The sequence below is a fragment of the Protopterus annectens genome, chromosome 9.part0 (genome assembly GCF_019279795.1).
Source record: "Protopterus annectens isolate FY-2018-M chromosome 9.part0, PAN1.0, whole genome shotgun sequence".
Classification (NCBI taxonomy): Eukaryota; Metazoa; Chordata; order Ceratodontiformes; family Protopteridae; genus Protopterus; species Protopterus annectens.
This window is the reverse complement of record NC_056743.1, coordinates 897,138,822-897,156,348: the sequence shown is the minus strand read 5'-3', so window position 1 is coordinate 897,156,348 and position 17,527 is coordinate 897,138,822. Positions and strand designations below refer to the sequence as shown.

The 17,527-nt window shown below is 41.5% G+C and overlaps 1 protein-coding gene across 1 annotated transcript in view; it reads left to right on the top strand.

The window, feature by feature from the left end:
- The window catches only part of LRP1 (LDL receptor related protein 1), a 2,772,300-nt gene that overhangs the window by 2,717,662 nt on the left and 37,111 nt on the right, over positions 1–17,527 (top strand). Inside the window, exon 86 of the mRNA XM_044083629.1 lies at positions 3,435–3,505. Coding sequence (XP_043939564.1) covers positions 3,435–3,505 — 71 coding nt within the window. The remainder of the gene's footprint in view (positions 1–3,434; positions 3,506–17,527) is intronic.

Below are 17,527 nucleotides of genomic sequence, written 5' to 3'. Positions count from 1 at the left end.
CTGATGAAATCATTTCAGCTCTCCCTGTCTTGTTCTAGGAAAACAATGAAGGAAATGTCCACTTCATAATGCATGGGCAGCTCTGGTGTTACCTGAAAACTGTAATTTCTTTTGGGAAATATATAAATCAGTTAACTGTCTAGTGAAGACCGAGTGAATCATTAAGCAAGTATACCTAGTCCATATGGCTATGGAATTATATTTTCTGTTATCGCAAATGTGTCAAGAACTGGCAAGCATACCTGTCAACCTTACCAAATTTCTCAGTATTTCCCACTTTTGAGGACAAAATAATGGGGTGCCACAAATTCCCAAATGACCTTTTAAATCCCCAATTTTTTTTTTTTATTTACAATTTTTCATCACTGCTGACGTCACCACGCATCACTAGCATATCCTGCAAACATCACAATGTGCAGGGCCGTGAGCGATGACATAAGCATAGTGAGGCAGAGCCTAACTGCCTGTCTGAGAATGGGAGAGCCAAGAAAAAAAGTTGTTTACAGCTGCAGCCCACCACCTACATGTCAAGGGGGTGCTTTCTTTTTTAAGTGTGTTCTACAGTTATTTGTTAAGATTTTTTCTATGTTTGACACATTGTAATATAACAAGGGTAAACAATGTGTGCATCTGCTATCTGCACAGGAATGAAGTGCAAACTTATCAATGTGGACTTAAGTATAACCTTCATCATCCTTAAATGGACTTTTTCCAAATCCAGAGTAAGGTGTACCGACAAATACCTGTTCTCTCTTATACATTGGAAGACTGTTAACTTTTTATTAATTAGCAGAAAGATCAGGGCGAGTAATGTATAACTTGCATTTAAATAATAAAATCTGTTTTTTTTTTCTGTCTGATTAGTATCAAGCACAAAAGGTTTCTTCCCAATCAATTTTTAATGTTTGAGGATAAGGGCGCTGGAAGCATAGGGTAGGGGGGGGGTGAGTACCCCCACTCCCCCAACTTGAAGTTATGAACTGTGGCCCCAGCTCCTGGCTCATATATTTTTTGCTTTTAATAAAAAAGCTGTGCAAGAGAAAAGGACATCAGAAACAGAGAAAGTGTGTGTTCCCGTTTGTGTGTTTGGTTGTCAGCAAGAGTCCATGAGAGCATGTATGCTAGTGTTTGCAGAGACTGTGCATGAGTGCATATGTATATGTGGGTGTGAGCGAGTGCGTGTATGCAAGTGTACTAGTATGTATACATGAATGTATGCGAGTGCGTGTATCTGCGACTGTACATGAGTGTGAGTCTGTGATTTACCTGTGTGTGACTGTGCATGAGTGTATGTTGCATATGTGAGTGTGAGCAAGTGCCTGTACACAACTGTGTGTGGTCATACATGTGTGTGTGTGGAGGGTTCAGAATCAGACTCCTACATAAGGGAGGTTGTTCCACAGAACATTGTTATTATTATTATTTTAATTTTAAAGCATGCATACCTCTCAACTGGACAGATTTTTGCAGAATGTTCAGATTTTTGCCTCATGTTTTTTAGTCTGTTCTAAGAAAATTTGTGGTTTTCTGGCAAATCATTTCCAGATGGAAATTTCTAAATAGTGACATGCATTTGAGTTTCAGACTTCATTTCTTTCGGAAAATGCTTACTAACACAAATTCTGTTATTCTGGCAAATTTTTAAGTTTATAAGTGCAATATTTAAAATCTGTCTCTGCTTCTGCCCTTTGTCCCACCATTATTTTAGGCATTAACCAGATTTTTTTTGCACTAAGAGTCTGAGAGGTATTCACAACTATTCAGGGAAAATAATTATTCATTTTATTGCAGTGTTCCTTTTTTCAGTTAAAAGAAAAGTTGGTAGTGTTAAATTCAGCAGATGCTACTCAGGAAATTCATTTATTTATTATTTTTATTTGTCTTTGTTTACTGGGAAAGTCCGACTGGGTAATACCCATTTTCAGTGGAGGCCCGGGGGAAAAAAAAGCTCCATTTGCTTATATTGCATTATACTAAGTTCTAGTTAAACAGAGAGTAGTTACATTTCTGTTTCCATTTATACACAAACATTAGTTATATTTATGCATTCTAAGATTTTACAGAGGTGGAACTATAGGGAGAAACAATGTTGCAACTTATTGGATTGTACAGGCAGCAGTTATGTATACAAGTTGTGTTGTCATTTCAGTGAGAGGTTGAGAGTATTCTGTATCGTCCAGTGAAAAATTCTTAGGTCTGTGATGAGCATGTGCAGGACCAACACTGGTTAAGATGTTTAAGCAATGGTCTCAAACTACTGAGTTTGTTGCAGCGTTCTGTTTGTGCTGGGATACTATTCCAGAGTTTAGCACTGTATTGGGAGCTGAGTGAGTCTCCTGCAACATTATTTGACTTATTTGTAAGTAGTAAGAATTTGTTACTGGAACAGAGGTCCCTTGATGAACAGTAGGTCAGTAATAAGTTTTTAAGTGCAGGGCATTTTGTTCAGAAATAAAACAAAAATATCTGAAGTTTAAATAATTGCAACAAATTAGACATAATACAAAAACATTGGTTAAGAATCTGTACAAGTTATATGACACATTTAATAATTAGAAAAATGTTAGGTCGTTTGTAGAGAAATTAAAGGCAGGTTCGCCTAATACAAACAGAAATTGCAATATGAAGTGAGAAGAAAAACAGGCTTATGCTATATTTAGAGAGAAAGTCAGGGAACAGAATTTGACAGCAGTAAGGAAATAAATGAAGAAGGGAGAGTAAGGAGATAAAAGGAATGAAAAGGTACTTGTTCACATTTAGGGATAGAGTTTATCAGAATACATGCATATGGTCGAAGACGACATCCCTGACCGTTACATACTCGGAATGTAAATGTCGGTACTCGCAGGCGCGAATGCTCAGAATGTCGTGCAAAACACCAAATTCGAAATTCCCGGTCGCACACCCACCACAAGTGCTACCATGGGTCGAGAGGGGGGAATATTAGCCTGCCCGGCGTTCAGTATCTGAAAATTCAACATTTACCAAACTGTGGTCACTGCTTTCGGCTTTTGTACCATCAATATTCTGACGTTCGACCATATGCATGTATTCCTAGTTTATCCTGGGTTTGAGCAAAAACAGAGTCAGATTTTAGCTAGGAAGTCTTTCAGAGTGGTTTTGAAAGCTGTGGATTTTATTAAAGTATATTTTTTTACTTCATTACTAGGAGAAAAGTATTTGAGTTGGCATCCATTTTCTGCTAATACATGCTCCATTTGGCTGGTTTTAGAAACTGAATTTAGTCTCAGACCAGCAGATACCCACAGTGCTGTGCTTTTGAAATGGAGATGATATTAACGGTAGTTTTGCTTACTGAACTTGCTTCCTAATGTAATATTTCATTCCACCATCTAATACTCCATTGAATTTGTGTACAGCAGCTGCTTTTGGTTCTTCTGCTATATTGCTTATTTTTATTTTATTTTTATTAGGTGCACTGCAGGGTGGAGCGGACGACAGTGTGAAATTGCAGTAAATAACATGCCGGAACAGCATAGTGGACGTAAGTACCATTTCATGGTGAGAACATAAGAGTCTTTGACTTTGCAGCCTTCATGTGACTAAATGAATAATAACAACCCATGCTTCCATGTTATGCAGGTGAGAGGCGACATGTATATTCATAGGTTCATAGATTATTACTAGGAATATCTTCTGGTAGATCAACTGTAGCCTGGCAACAGCCATTCCTGTTTCATTTTACCCTTTTCCATAACAGACTGTAGGTGGCTGACTTGTTTTGTATTTATGGTTTCCCATTCATCTGTCTAGTTTGCATTTGAAGAGTGAATGAGGGATATGCTTTGTTGCTTAACATACAGGAGAGACTATTCCACAGGATCAGAATTGTGTGAGTGAAGTGTCTATCTAGCCAACAGGTTTTATTTATGTTATGGTGAAAGCTGACATCTTTTGTGCAGGTGTTTGTGGTATTCTCAGGTTTGCAAATATGAAGGAGGTTGCTGGTTTGCCTGGAGAAACAGACATTCTAGTGCCAGTTTACAAGAACAAATGGGACATTGACAACTTTGGACAGTATAGACGTGTCCATTTCCTGTCACATTGCATTAACATGTTGGAGAGGATAATTGCTACATGAATACACAAAGTAGTAGTAGAAAGTAGGATTGAAGCTGATTCAGATCAGGAAGCAGCACAACTGACTCAATGTTTGCAATACGGCAGATAGCGGAGAAGAAGTAGGAGATACTAAGAGAGTCCAACTGAGCATTCCTAGACTTGGAGAAAGTATATAACAAAGTCCTGAGAAAACTGATTTGGCAGTCCTTCTATGTTTTAAAGTTATGGAAACATTGGCAGAATTAGCGCACCTGTGTACAAGGACACTGACACAACTATGAAACAGTGTTTGGGCTCACTGAAGAGTTTTCACTGGGAGTGGGTGTGCATCAAGGTTCAACTCTGAGCCCACTGCTGTTCACACTGGTGATGGACTACTTTAGTAAACATGTTGGGGAGGACAGATCAACAAAGCTGCTATATGCAGACAATGTGGCACTACAAGCCAGCTCTGAACAGGAACTTCAATAAATGAGAGAGAACTGGAGTGCTAAACCAATGGCACACAGGATGAAACTGAGTACAAAACAAACAGTTGTCATAACAGCAATTGAGAGAAATCAGAAGAAGCTGAAAATTGAGTTAGAAGGGAAAGTAGTGGAACAGGTTAACAGCTTCAGGTTAACGAGGAGTGGTTGTGTCTGAATGAAAAGGTCAAAGCTAGAATCAGAGGTGCTACAGCCAACTGGCACAAACTTCAAAGCTAGAATCAGAGGTGCTGCAGCCATCTGGCACAAACTTCAAAGCTAGAATCAGAGGTGCTACAGCCAACCGGCACAAACTATCAGGGGTAGTATATGACAGAAGAATGGCAAATAAAGTGAAAAGTAAGGTGTACAAAACATTGGTGTGACCAGCAAGTCTGTATGGAGTATAAACTTGGGCAGTGAAGGCTGAATAGTTGAGGAAGCAGTGAGCATATTTGTTTGTTGTAGTAGTGCATGTATTCCATTGTATAGAAGAGTAATTGAAAACCCCTAGAAAAAGTGTTTGGCTTAATTTTTGAGGGAATTGATCTTTTCAGTGTGGCTTGTGGGTTATGGGTGGCCTAGAATATGTCCTGTATTTGACCAGGCTGTAGTAGGGGACCATGTTTACAGTTTCTTGGATGTAAAGGATTTCAAGATTGTTGCCTAACCTTGTCCGTCTTGATGTAGTAGAGTCACAGAGGAAAATGGATATACCATCAGTGGTTGTAATGGACATCCTTGGTAGATCTAAACAAGTGAGGAGTGCTGAACCCTGTTATGGAAGGTGTGTTGTTTCAACAGTGAAACCATGTTTTGGTAACAACACATGTCCATATTTTCTAGTGTTTGGAAGGTTTCTGCGGAGGGCAGATCATTTTTTAAGACTTCTAGGATTGGGATGCACAACCTTTAAACCATTCTGGGTTTTGCTAGGTCAGTAGATGAAGCAGGCACACTGGCACTTTGGAGGTGGTGCAAGTGTTGGCCAGCATACAAAAGCCCCAGGTTGAAAGGTGCAGGCCATCTCTGGCAAATCATACAGGACTGACTGCAGTCTGCCTTGGAAGACATACAGTGCCCCCCTTTGGAAGGACACCGTTTGCTAAGCCAGTTAGTTGTCTTTTGATGGTGCTAAGCCATTGTTTTCAGAGAAGGTTGGATTCTCTTCAACTGCATAGCAGCCTTGGATGCATACTCAAGAGTTCAGTCATGTTCCTCTCATGTAGTTCAGGAATGTAGACCCCAAGTCTTTCGCACCCATATGCACAGTGGCATGCTGTAGATGTGTCTGCAGTGAAGTGACTTAAGTTCCTAAGCCACTTACTTTATCCAGGCTCATGAGAAGCAGTTCACCATCAGCCTATCTTTGCTAAGCCTGATGAATGGAGTGTGTGTGTGTGTGTGTGTGTGTGTGTGTGTGTGTGTGTGTGTGTGTGTGTGTGTGTGTGTGTGTGTGTGTGATACTGATGAGTCACCTATGATTAGATCATTTCCTTTTGTTTTGTTGGGCCCATGTTAAGTTAGGGGGAGCAGATGGGCTGATGTAGTGGCTCCTCAGGGTGCACTAATGATAAGTTGCGATGAAGGCGTAATGAGTGAAGTGACATTAAGCTGCTGAGGAGTTTGTGAGCCATACTTTTGTCTTGGAGGCCTTTGAGGTTTGGGAAGAGACTTTTTAAATATGTTAACTTTTGGTGAGCAGTATTCTGGTACAGGGTGGGTGTGGACATTGAGGTCTACTTCTAAATTTTGAGCTTTCAAAATGTTGAATTTCTTATGGTCGAGACCATAAAATCGAAGTTTTGAAACTGAAATGTAAATTAAAAAATCTTTTTTTCCTTATGTTTTACAGGGGGGCAAGTCACTCTGCACCCCCACCCCCCCCTGCTAATTAAATATACCAACTCCGAGATCGCACTACAGTGAGGGGAAATGGTAAATATACCATTCTGCTCTGTATGAAGATCTCCATTTAAATGGTTTGAAGTTTCAAAACTTCAGTCTTATGGTCTCAACCGTAAGTAAAGTCAACATTTTGAAAGTTCTAAATTTATAAGTAGACCCGGGCACTGACAACCTTGTGTGTGGTGTGCTTAGGTAAACATTTTAAGCTAACTTCCAACTTAAATAGGTGTTTGTCCTTTATACATTAGATGCATTACAGTAGTCTGTTTTTTTCCTCTGGAATCATTCATATTTAGCATACGTGTTACTGTGTTGAGATTATTTTTCTTAAGTACATTTTTTTAGAGCTAGCAAAAAGATGCATTTGGTAGTAGAGGTAGGAATGTACATGCATGAAGAATGCTTTTTAGTTTAGAAGCTGCTGTTAATTGCTGAAATGCAGAATCTTTCTTTTAGGGGACAGTAAACTATAGGAAGTACGAGTTGGAGGTAGGTTCTTGACTTACCAGTGTTTCAGAATAATGGATGAAGTTTATGCCATCTGATGGTTAACAGATACTGGTATGCCTATAAAATAGATTTTACCAGTATCATAAAAAGATAATTATGGACACATATACATCACATTGCATGTCATTAGAAGTAATGTAGCTTCTTCTCGAAGCAAAATATTTGACACAGTATATATTCAAAGGAACAGATAGTGCAAACAGAATAAAAAAATCGTGTAGAAAAATTACTTGAGAAAGAAAAATATTCTCCTTCTTAATATACAGTCTAAGCATTCTAGTGCCTGGGGTTATGAAACACTGAGGTGTACAGGTAGTGTACACAATAATAATAGCACGATTGCCAGAGTACGTTTTTCCCAGAGAACATTTTATCTTCAGTTCATCAAGACTTCTCAAGTCACTTATGAATGTGGAAAACAGCTGCCTCATGTTGTACCTTCAAGTATGTTAGCTTTGTATTGACAGCATGCTAACCAGCCAGTTATTCCTGGCAGTGGAGTTGTTTCTGTAACCACATGCTCCAAAAAATATATATATCAAATGGTACTATCTCTGTGGTGTGGTAGCAGAAACATTTCTTTTTCTACCACCTGTACAGGGCATATACTCCATGGCAAATCCAGTGCTTTCGCCTTCCTTTGCAACTATCCTAGAGTGTAGGTTTGCAAAACCAGATTTACACTCGGTCCTTCATATCATTTACTTGCAGTACAATCCATGCTTAATATACAGCTTACAGCATTTCAGTGTTCAGCTTGGGAAGGTACAAATGAAGTGGTATAATAACACATGCTGCACATAACCCTCTGTAAAATGCTTGTGTCTTTCGACTTTTCCCGGTTATGGTTCGCCACAGCGGAACTCCGGTCCGCTAATGATTGGCAGTAGAGTTTTACTTGCTGGCTTGCCAGGCCTAATGCGCAACCTTCAACAAAGGAACGCCCATTCACACATGTCACCACACAGAAGACGCTCTAACTGAGAATCGAACAGGCAACGTCTAACTGTGAGGCAACAACGCTACCGCACCACCACCACCACAGTACATAACCCTCTGTAAAATAAAACTTCTTTATCATCTCCCTGACGTTGCCAACCACAGCAGTTTCTGGTTCGGGAGGGTAATGGAGTTTTTCACTAACATCCATTTCTCCTCTGCAGTCTTATGTTTACACTTTTCAGCTACTTAATGTACACAGCACCAGTATTTTCAACTTAAAAAAAATATATTTCTTTTGATGTATAAAAATTTCTATCTGTGGCTAGTTTCTTATGTTTTTAAGTTGTAATTGTTCATAGTGTTGTATCTTGGATCTCAATCACAGAGTACTAATAAACCTTAGCACTAGACCCCCCGCCCCCTATACTGTAGAGAAGGACAAGGCTGTCTATTCGACCTTACCAGCCAATCAAACAGTTCACTGTACCTATCCAGGCATGTCCGAAGGGCAGTTTCAGCTGTACTGTCCGGTCCAACTGGTGAATCTGGGCATTATGTGGCAATGTTACAATTGCCTCATGTACACAGACAACCCTCTCCTCCTTCCACCAAACGTGAATACATGCGAGAGATGCAATTATACAGCCAAACTGGAGGCTAAGCTCTCTCAACCCAAGACTGGACCAGGCAGTCAAGAGGGGAAGGGAATTACTTGCATCACACCACCAGTCTCACATAGACCTATAAAACCAGCACCGGCAAAAAACACACATAAATACATGAAAACATACTCGGAGGCTCTAAATAAAAATCTACAGAAGCAACAGAGACCTCCAAAGCAGACATCCAAGCAATCTCCATCCCCCAACACAAACCATGAAACACATACTTCACAAAACCAGTGTGCCACACAATCACAGCCCTTAGGGCAAAATAACATACCCAACACACTAGTAATAGGTGACTCTATAGTCAGGCACACTGACGTCCCACTCACTAGGCTGAACAAGGAGAAGGTTACTGTTAGCTGCCTGTTGGGTGCCAGGATCCGCCACATAGCACAAGCACTCAGGTCACTCCAGAACATGTACAAATATGACTCTGTCATTGTCCATGTTGGTGTGAATGACCTGAGCCGTACCTCTTTGTACTACATGAAAAGAGACATGGAAGAGCTCTCTGATCATGTAGCCCAGGCCGGTATGACCCTGACCCTGAGTAGCATCCTGCCCTCACCAAGAAAGATACCATGGTATAGAGAAAAAATTATCAATTTCAACAATTGGTTAAGCTTCTGGTGTCCTTCAAAGGGGATCCAGTGTCTGTCAGCCTGGGATGACATGCTCAACAAGCCACACTGCTTCGCTAGAGACGGCTTGCACCTGTCACCCTTAGGCTTTCGAATACTGGACAAGGCTCTTGCCACCCCCATAGTGCCTTTTTTAGGCAAGGCTCAAAAGACAAACCCACCACCGTAAATAGCACAAGTAACAAAAAACTGAGGGTAATGCTACTCTGTGCCAGAAGTCCAAACCTCAAAATGCACACACTCGAGGCACTCCTCAGTATGGAGAAAATCGATATATGTGCAGCAACAGAAACCTGGTTTAAGGCTTCAGAGAGCACCCCAGCACTATCAGGCTACAACTCATACCATACATTTCGGCCACAAAACCTGGTCCGAACTACAAAAGGCGGGGGAGTATCCATATTCATCAAGGATACCCACACCTCCAGGTTACTGGCACAGCACGATGCTTCAGAGATCATCCACATGCAACTAACAACGGGCAAAACTGCTATTCAAATTATAGCTTGCTACAGATCCCCCACCATTTCCCAGGACCCCCACTCCGCATTCCTGGTAACACTGGGAAATATAAAGGTCCTACCAAACACCCTGATATTGGGTGATTTAAATTACGCAAACATGAACTACTCAAGTACAAACTCCCTTGCTCAGCATTTCCTAGAATTTATAAACTCAAATGCCCTGGATCAACTGGTCAACACCCCCACCAGAGGTGACAACATGTTGGAACTGGTCATCACCAACATGGGCGACCGGTGTTCCACACCGGAGGTCAACCCCTCATTGGTTAGATCTGACCATAAACTAATCACTCTGGATATCCACATTCTGCCACCACCCCCGTTCAAAGAAACCACCGTGAAAAACTTTTCAAAAGCAAACTTCACTTTAGACCCAGGTGGGAAGTTTCAAAGCCCCCATGCTAAAGGATAATGCTGTCCAAGCTGCAAAATCCTGTACTAATGCACTCTACGGGCACCTACAAGAATGCATGGATCGTGCTATCCCAAACAAAACCAAAACTCACTCCTCCAAGAAAAGGAAACCAGTCTGGTAGACCCCTGCCATAAACGAGCTATACAATAGGAGGAGGAAACTAGCACAGAAGAGAGTAAAATCCCAAGAAGGGAAGACATCCCTGATCAGTATCAGCAAGAAAGTATGTTCCCCTCATAAAATCATCCAAGGCTAGCTTCGAAAGAAAAATTGCCATGGACTCCAAAGATAACCACAAGGCATTCTTTAGCTATGTCAAGAATCTAAGTGGCAATTCTCATATCTGCTTGGAGTTAGTGCAGAATGGCACAAAATACACTGAAACGACCGATAATAGCCAATGTCCTGGCAGTCAGGTTCAGTGCAAATTTCACCCCCCCTCTCACCCCCAAAAGGGCCCATAACTATACCAGACGAATGTAGTGCCCCTGAAATCACAGACACTCAGGTTAAAACAGCCCTCTCCAAAGCCAAAAACACAGCATCAGTGGGACCGGATGTTGTTCCAGGCTGAGTCCTACATGAGCTCAAAGATGAACTAACCCCTCACCTAAACACACTGTTTAAACTCAACCTCTCCACAGCTACGTGCCCACAGAGTGGCGCACAGTAACAGTTATTCCGCTCCACAAAGGTGGAGCCACAGTGGACCCCAGGAACTATCGCCCTATAAGCCTGACTAGCTTGGTCTGCAAAGCTATGGAGCGCATCATCATGGATCTCATTAACAGAGACACTGGAAACCTCCAAACACTGGACCCTACCCAGTTCGGTTTGTTAAGGGCAGATCATGCCTCCTAAACCTGGTGGACTTCTTTGAGACAGTTACCAAGGCTATAGATGAGGGAAATGTGGTCCACACAGCCTACTTAGACCTTGCAAAGGCCTTTGACACCATTCCCCACTCAGGTATTATAGACAAGCTCACCAGCCTGAACATAAACCCCTACATCACAAGATGGGTTGCCAACTGGCTCACGGACATAACCCACATGGTAAGAGTTGTGGGAGCTAGGTCTGACTCGAAACCCTTTACAAGTGGCGTTCCCCAGGGCTCAGTCCTAGGACCCCTCCTGTTTGGCATATACTTCTCAGAGGTACAGGCAAGCACAGGAGGACTATGGCTGACCAAGTTCGCAGATGACTGCAAACTAGGGGCTATAATTGACTCTCTGGCTGACACAGACATCCTCCAAAAGGGTCTCACTGAGAGATACTTGGTGTCAAAACCATGGCCTCAAGCTAAATGCCAAAAAGTGAATAGTCATCCCCTTTGAAAAAATCAAAGTACCCACAAACTACCACATAGGTGTTAGCCCCCTAAATACAGAAGACGTAATAAGGGATCTGGGGACCCAAGTAGATAGTAACCTCTCCTTTGATAATCGCATTGCCAAAGTGGTTAGAAAATCCTTCTATCTGGCCCACCTAATCACAAAAGGGTTTGCATCCAGATCAAAAGAGGTCATTGGGCCCCTCTACCCATCACTCATCAGACCCATCATAGAGTACAATGCCCCATTTGGGATGTAACTTACAAGACACCTGCAACAACTGGAAAGACCACAGAAGTACCTCACCAAGAGGATCACTGGCCTGAAGCAGATGCCCTATGCAGCTCAACTGAAGAAACTCCAGCTGTACTCTGTTGCATACCGCCTACTCAGAGGTGATCTCTGCCTTACATATACAAGGCCATGTCCAACCCAGAATTGATGGACATGCTCCACCTAAAGGAAACCATATCCCCTCGAGCCACACGCTCCAGGGATCTAAACTTCACCACAGCAATAAATAGGACGTGCTGGAGGGATAAATTCCTGTCCCAGAGACTTCCCATGCTCTGGAACAAAATTTCAATCTACATTAGGCAGAGCTCCTCACTAACCCTCTTCAAGAGAAACCTTGACAAGTGGATGGGAAACAAAAAGTTTACCCCAGGGATCACTTCAATGGCTCTGCTGGACAGAGGCACAGGGAAACTAATCTAAGGGGGTGGCAAAAGCCAACACATTCCGGCTAGGCTTATAAATGCCTTTGGGCAGATAGCCTAGTACCTACCTATTAACCTATTAATGAACACGAATGAATGCACTTAATGTTATCATTACTTTAACTAGGAAATTTCAGGATAACAAAACTGAACTTTTAGAAAGTATGTTTAAGTGTTAACTCTTCTCACCATTCATTCTGCATTTATTGCTTAAGGTCGAACAATTTTTCATCAGTAGTAAAACATTTATGTAATGCTATGATGCAGTACACATTTGGATGGTTATACATTTGTTTACTGAAATAGGCAGGTGCTGTCAAACTACACATTTCATAATGTAGATGCCAGTGTGGCAGTCGGTGTGATGCAAGTTTCAGGTGTTTGTAATAGTTCTTATGTCATAGGCTAAAATATTACATGTGAATTTGATATGATGGGTAACATGCAATGCTGTAAAACAGAATTATATTTACAGTATACATTATACAGACCGTTTCAGCTTCTAACTTTAAGGGAACTAATTTTTCACTTAATTTAGGAAATCTGTTCCCTTCTATTCAAAAACGCAGTAGAAAAAATTACTTCATAGTCAAATAAATTTGTTTTACTCGCATTAGTATTTTTGTCAGATAGGAATGTGCTTGCATTCTTAGACATTAAGAATGTCAGTACACCACTGCAGTACAAAAGTTTGTAGGTATTTTATGTTCAAAATCTGCATAATTTTTATAGGGATAATATATGTGTGTAGTACACTTTCAAGGTGCATATTCCAAGCAATCCTGCTCCCAAAACATTCTTGAAGTAAAAGGTTACAGGTTACAGCTACCATTTCAAAGTCCACCTGTGCTGTTGTTCAGCATCACAGGTGCTGCTTTTTACAGTAGATAGATTTGTGTGTTCCAGACCTTAATGATTGATTAATATCTGCTTCACCCATAGAAGCAGTGTTCATCAGCAGGGGTTATTTTTTTATCAGATTTGGAAGCCGTCTCATGTGCATTTGTTGCTGCTTTCTTGGCATAGTGATGGAGTTAGACTTGGTATATATTTTTTTTGTCCACCATATCATCCTGTATATGGACTCCTGTGACTGCTAGTACACAGGCGCATCTTTTCAAGCCAGGTCTAGTGCACTAGGGAAATAAAAGGAGTAATCCTAATGGGCATATCCTATTAAGCTTAAGGGGGTTGTGCTTCAGTTTTTCTATTCAATGAAGATTATGGCAGGAGCATCTGTGATGGGAGGCTTGAGTTGTCATATGGAGTGTTACAGGGCACACCACTCAGTCTATTTCACAGAGATCCCTGCACCAAAGTACTTACGCATATGAGGGTTGTGTAAGAGTGAACTAGAGTTTTGTTAGCTTGTTAGGCTACTTCAGTAACTATCACAACAAACAGCCTGAGAAAATGCTTTATATCAGCAGTCAGGGGAACCAAAGCCTTTCCTGTCAAGAAGCTATTCACATGTTGATGTTCTTCAGGTTTCACTGTTGCATTTATTACATTGGGGTAATCTGCTGGCAGGTTGCTCTCAGTCGGCCTGAATTCCAAAGTCTTGAGTCCTGTGTCGGTTGCTGTCTTCTCTTTCAAGATGTCAGGTCGTCAGGGGTATAAAACATGCAGCCAATGCCATTTTCTTTAGTCTTTCTTGCTGTGCAGTGCCCTAAGCAGAAACATTTCGCAAGTGCCAGTTGGCTGACTACTGAAATATTCGAGTTTGAGTTTCAGAACCGGAGTACCCCATTGGGGAAACTTTTTTCTTGCTTTTTACCAATGTCAAAAAAAGTTAACAATTGTATTACATGTGGGAAGCAAATACCTCATAAGGATTTCCATTTATACTGTGCTAGATTTAACCAACGCAGTATTAAGCGTCGGTGTATTTTTGCTTCAAAGTATTTTGGAAACAGATTTAACTACCCAGCAATGTCGTCGGATAGCAATCCGACTACCGGAGTACATAAAAAATGCAAAGAAAAGGACAGAGAAAGGCAGTCGAGATCCAAAACCGACAACAAAGCTTCTCCTAAGCCAGTCGCCAGTTCGCCGGTACTCAGTGAGGCACTTTCGCAGCCACTGGTAACCGCTACCTTCGAGTTGCAGGCCTCTACCGACACCCATGTGGAGTCCGGCATGCCGCAAGAAACTCAAGGTATTGGACCGACGGATGTATCTCCCTCGGATGGGTCTGGAGCCGCTGAGCAGGCACCGGCTTCTGAGGGTGTATTCAGACCTCAACATTTGTATATCAAACCGACGACGGCTGCAAAATCAAAGACAAAAGCAACTTCTAAAACTAAAAAAACGACAACTGAGCCACGTGCACAGGCCTCTATTCCTAAAAAAAACAGATGATCAAAATGGCTGATGACCTTATTACCTTGATCAGGGGTACCCATCCTCCTCCAGATAAGAGGCCTAGGCAAGACATAGATTATGAATCTGCAGATCAGGTTTCTATTTCTTCCGATTCCTCTTCTGATCAGGAATTATCTTTACCTCCCTATGAGGATTCTGATGCTGAGGAGTCTATTCCATCTGCATCTCCTCCTGAGGATTATTCATTTGGAGAAACCTTGCATACTTTGAGGGAGCATTTTCACTGGGAGAGTCAAGACTTCTCAGAATCAAAAAAGAGGCTCAGGGATTTCCTCCTTCTCCCTCAGCACAAGCCTTTAGCCATTCCCCCTGTTTTAGACATTGTGGATGACGTGTTTTCGGAGTCAAGCTTGACCACTGACTCCTTACCTCCGGCTCCCAGTAAGCATGACAGATATTACAGGGTCCCTGACTCACATACATTTTTATTTAGAAACCCTGCTGCTGATCCTGAAACTATTTCACAGGGTCCAAAGGGAGTTAAGGCCTCAACAGCAAAAAATCCCACCCACTCTGACAGAGATTCAGGGGCACTGGTCAGATGGGGAAAAAAGGTTTATACATCTGTAACCTTGGCAATCAGGGCTTTAAACTGTCAATTTCATATGCTTAAGTACCAGCAACATGTTATGGGATTGCTGAAACAGAAAATGATGTTGATTTCGGAATGTGCAGAAAATAAAGAATTGCAGGAATTATTGCAGACAAACTCCACGTGGTCCTGCAGAGTGGTCCTAGCAGCAGGGAACTCAGAAAAGCTACTACTTTCTGGATTTAAGTATCTTTGCTTTTTTTCACTTGGAATAGCTTCTGTAGCTTACCCTAAACTAGCTTGAACTGTTTTTTAACTGTTTGCTGCATTATTTTAAAATCTGCACTTAAAGTTACATTTTAGTCGAATTTGATCGAAAGTTTGTTTGTTGTCTCTTTATTTTAACTGTTGAGGCTGCCCACTAAAGTGTGCTAGCCTGTGTAACTGATTTATCACTGTTTCTGCATTTTCTGTGTGTTTCTGTCAAAAAACAAAAAAAATCCTTGTTTTCCCGCCTCTCCTCGACTAGTTTAGACCAGTTTACAGGCATTGCTGTATTCTGGGCTGTGGTGTAGTTCCTGTGTTGTCCATTACCTTACTTGGATAGAAGGAAGTTTCTTTGCTCACCAGTGGGAGTGGGGAACCTTGAGCAGCCTACCTGTCCCTGTAGGAAGTGACCTCAGCACAAGAAGCTGTAGTAATTGGTTGTTTTGGACCATTTCTAGCTCTTTTGTAGTTCACTGTTTAAAATCCGCCTCTGGGCGTTTTTTTCTGGCTATACTGCTCAGACAAGCTCCTCGTGGTCCTAGCAGCAGGGAACTCAGAAAAGCGACTACTTTCTGGATTTAAGTATCTTTGCTTTTTTCACTTGGAATATCTTCTGTAGCTTACCCTGAACAAGCTTGAACTGTTTTTTAACTGTTTGCTGCATTATTTTAAAATCTGCACTTAGTTACATTTTAGTCGAATTTGATCGAAAGTTTGTTTGTTGTCAGTTTAATTTAACTGTTGAGGCTGCCCACTAAAGTGTGCTATCCTGTGTAACTGATTTATCACTGTTTCTGCATTTTCTGTGTGTTTCTATCAAAAAAAAAAACAAAAATAATCCTTGTTTTCCGCCTCCTCGACTAGTTTAGACCAGTTTACAGGCATTGCTGTATTCTGGGCTGTGGTGTAGTTCCTGTGTTGTCCATTACCTTACTTGGATAGAAGGAAGTTTCTTTGCTCACCAGTGGGAGTGGGGAGCCTTGAGCAGCCTACCTGTCCCTGTAGGAAGTGACCTCAGCACAAGAAGCTGTAGTAATTGGTTGTTTTGGACCATTACTAGCTCTTTTGTAGTTCACTGTTTAAAATCCGCCTCTGGGCATTTTTTTCTGGCTATACTGCTCAGACAAGCTCCTCGTGGTCCTGCAGAGTGGTCCTAGCAGCAGGGAACTCAGAAAAGCGACTACTTTCTGGATTTAAGTATCTTTGCTTTTTTTCACTTGGAATAGCTTCTGTAGCTTACCCTGAACTAGCTTGAACTGTGTTTTAACTGTTTGCTGCATTATTTTAAAATCTGCACTTAAAGTTACATTTTAGTCGAATTTGATCGAAAGTTTGTTTGTTGTCTGTTTAGTTTAACTGTTGAGGCTGCCCACTAAAGTGTGCTACCCTGTGTAACTGATTTATCACTGTTTCTGCATTTTCTGTGTGTTTCTATCAAAAAAACAAAAAATAATCCTTGTTTTCCTGCCTCTCCTCGACTAGTTTAGACCAGTTTACAGGCATTGCTGTATTCTGGGCTGTGGTGTAGTTCCTGTGTTGTCCATTACCTTACTTGGATAGAAGGAAGTTTCTTTGCTCACCAGTGGGAGTGGGGAGCCTTGAGCAGCCTACCTGACCCTGTAGGAAGTGACCTCAGCACAAGAAGCTGTAGTAATTGGTTGTTTTGGACCATTTTTAGCTCTTTCGTAGTTCACTGTTTAAAATCCACATTTGCACGGCTTTGCGCGGTTGTGCGCATAGCGCAGCGCCGGTTAAACTTCTGGCTCCACCAGGTCTGCTCTTCAAATTTTCCCTTAAGGAAGCTCTACTCTTAGTATAATCAGACTACTCACTATATTATAAGCCTAGCACTTGTTCTCAATACTTCTCTACTAAGTAAACACTCTCATACTAAGTAAAGCACTACATCTACTTACCACCTCTGTGAATATCCACTTCCCTTAAAGGTACAGCACTCCCTTATACTGTTCTAGCATGCCGAGTGTTAGATTACTGGTGTCCTCTCCAGTTCAGCTGGTCAATCTGGGTATCTTGAGACAATGCTACAATTGTCTCATGTACACAGACAACCCTCTCCTCCTCCCAACAAACACAAATACATGTGAGAGATGCAACTATATAGCCAAATTGGA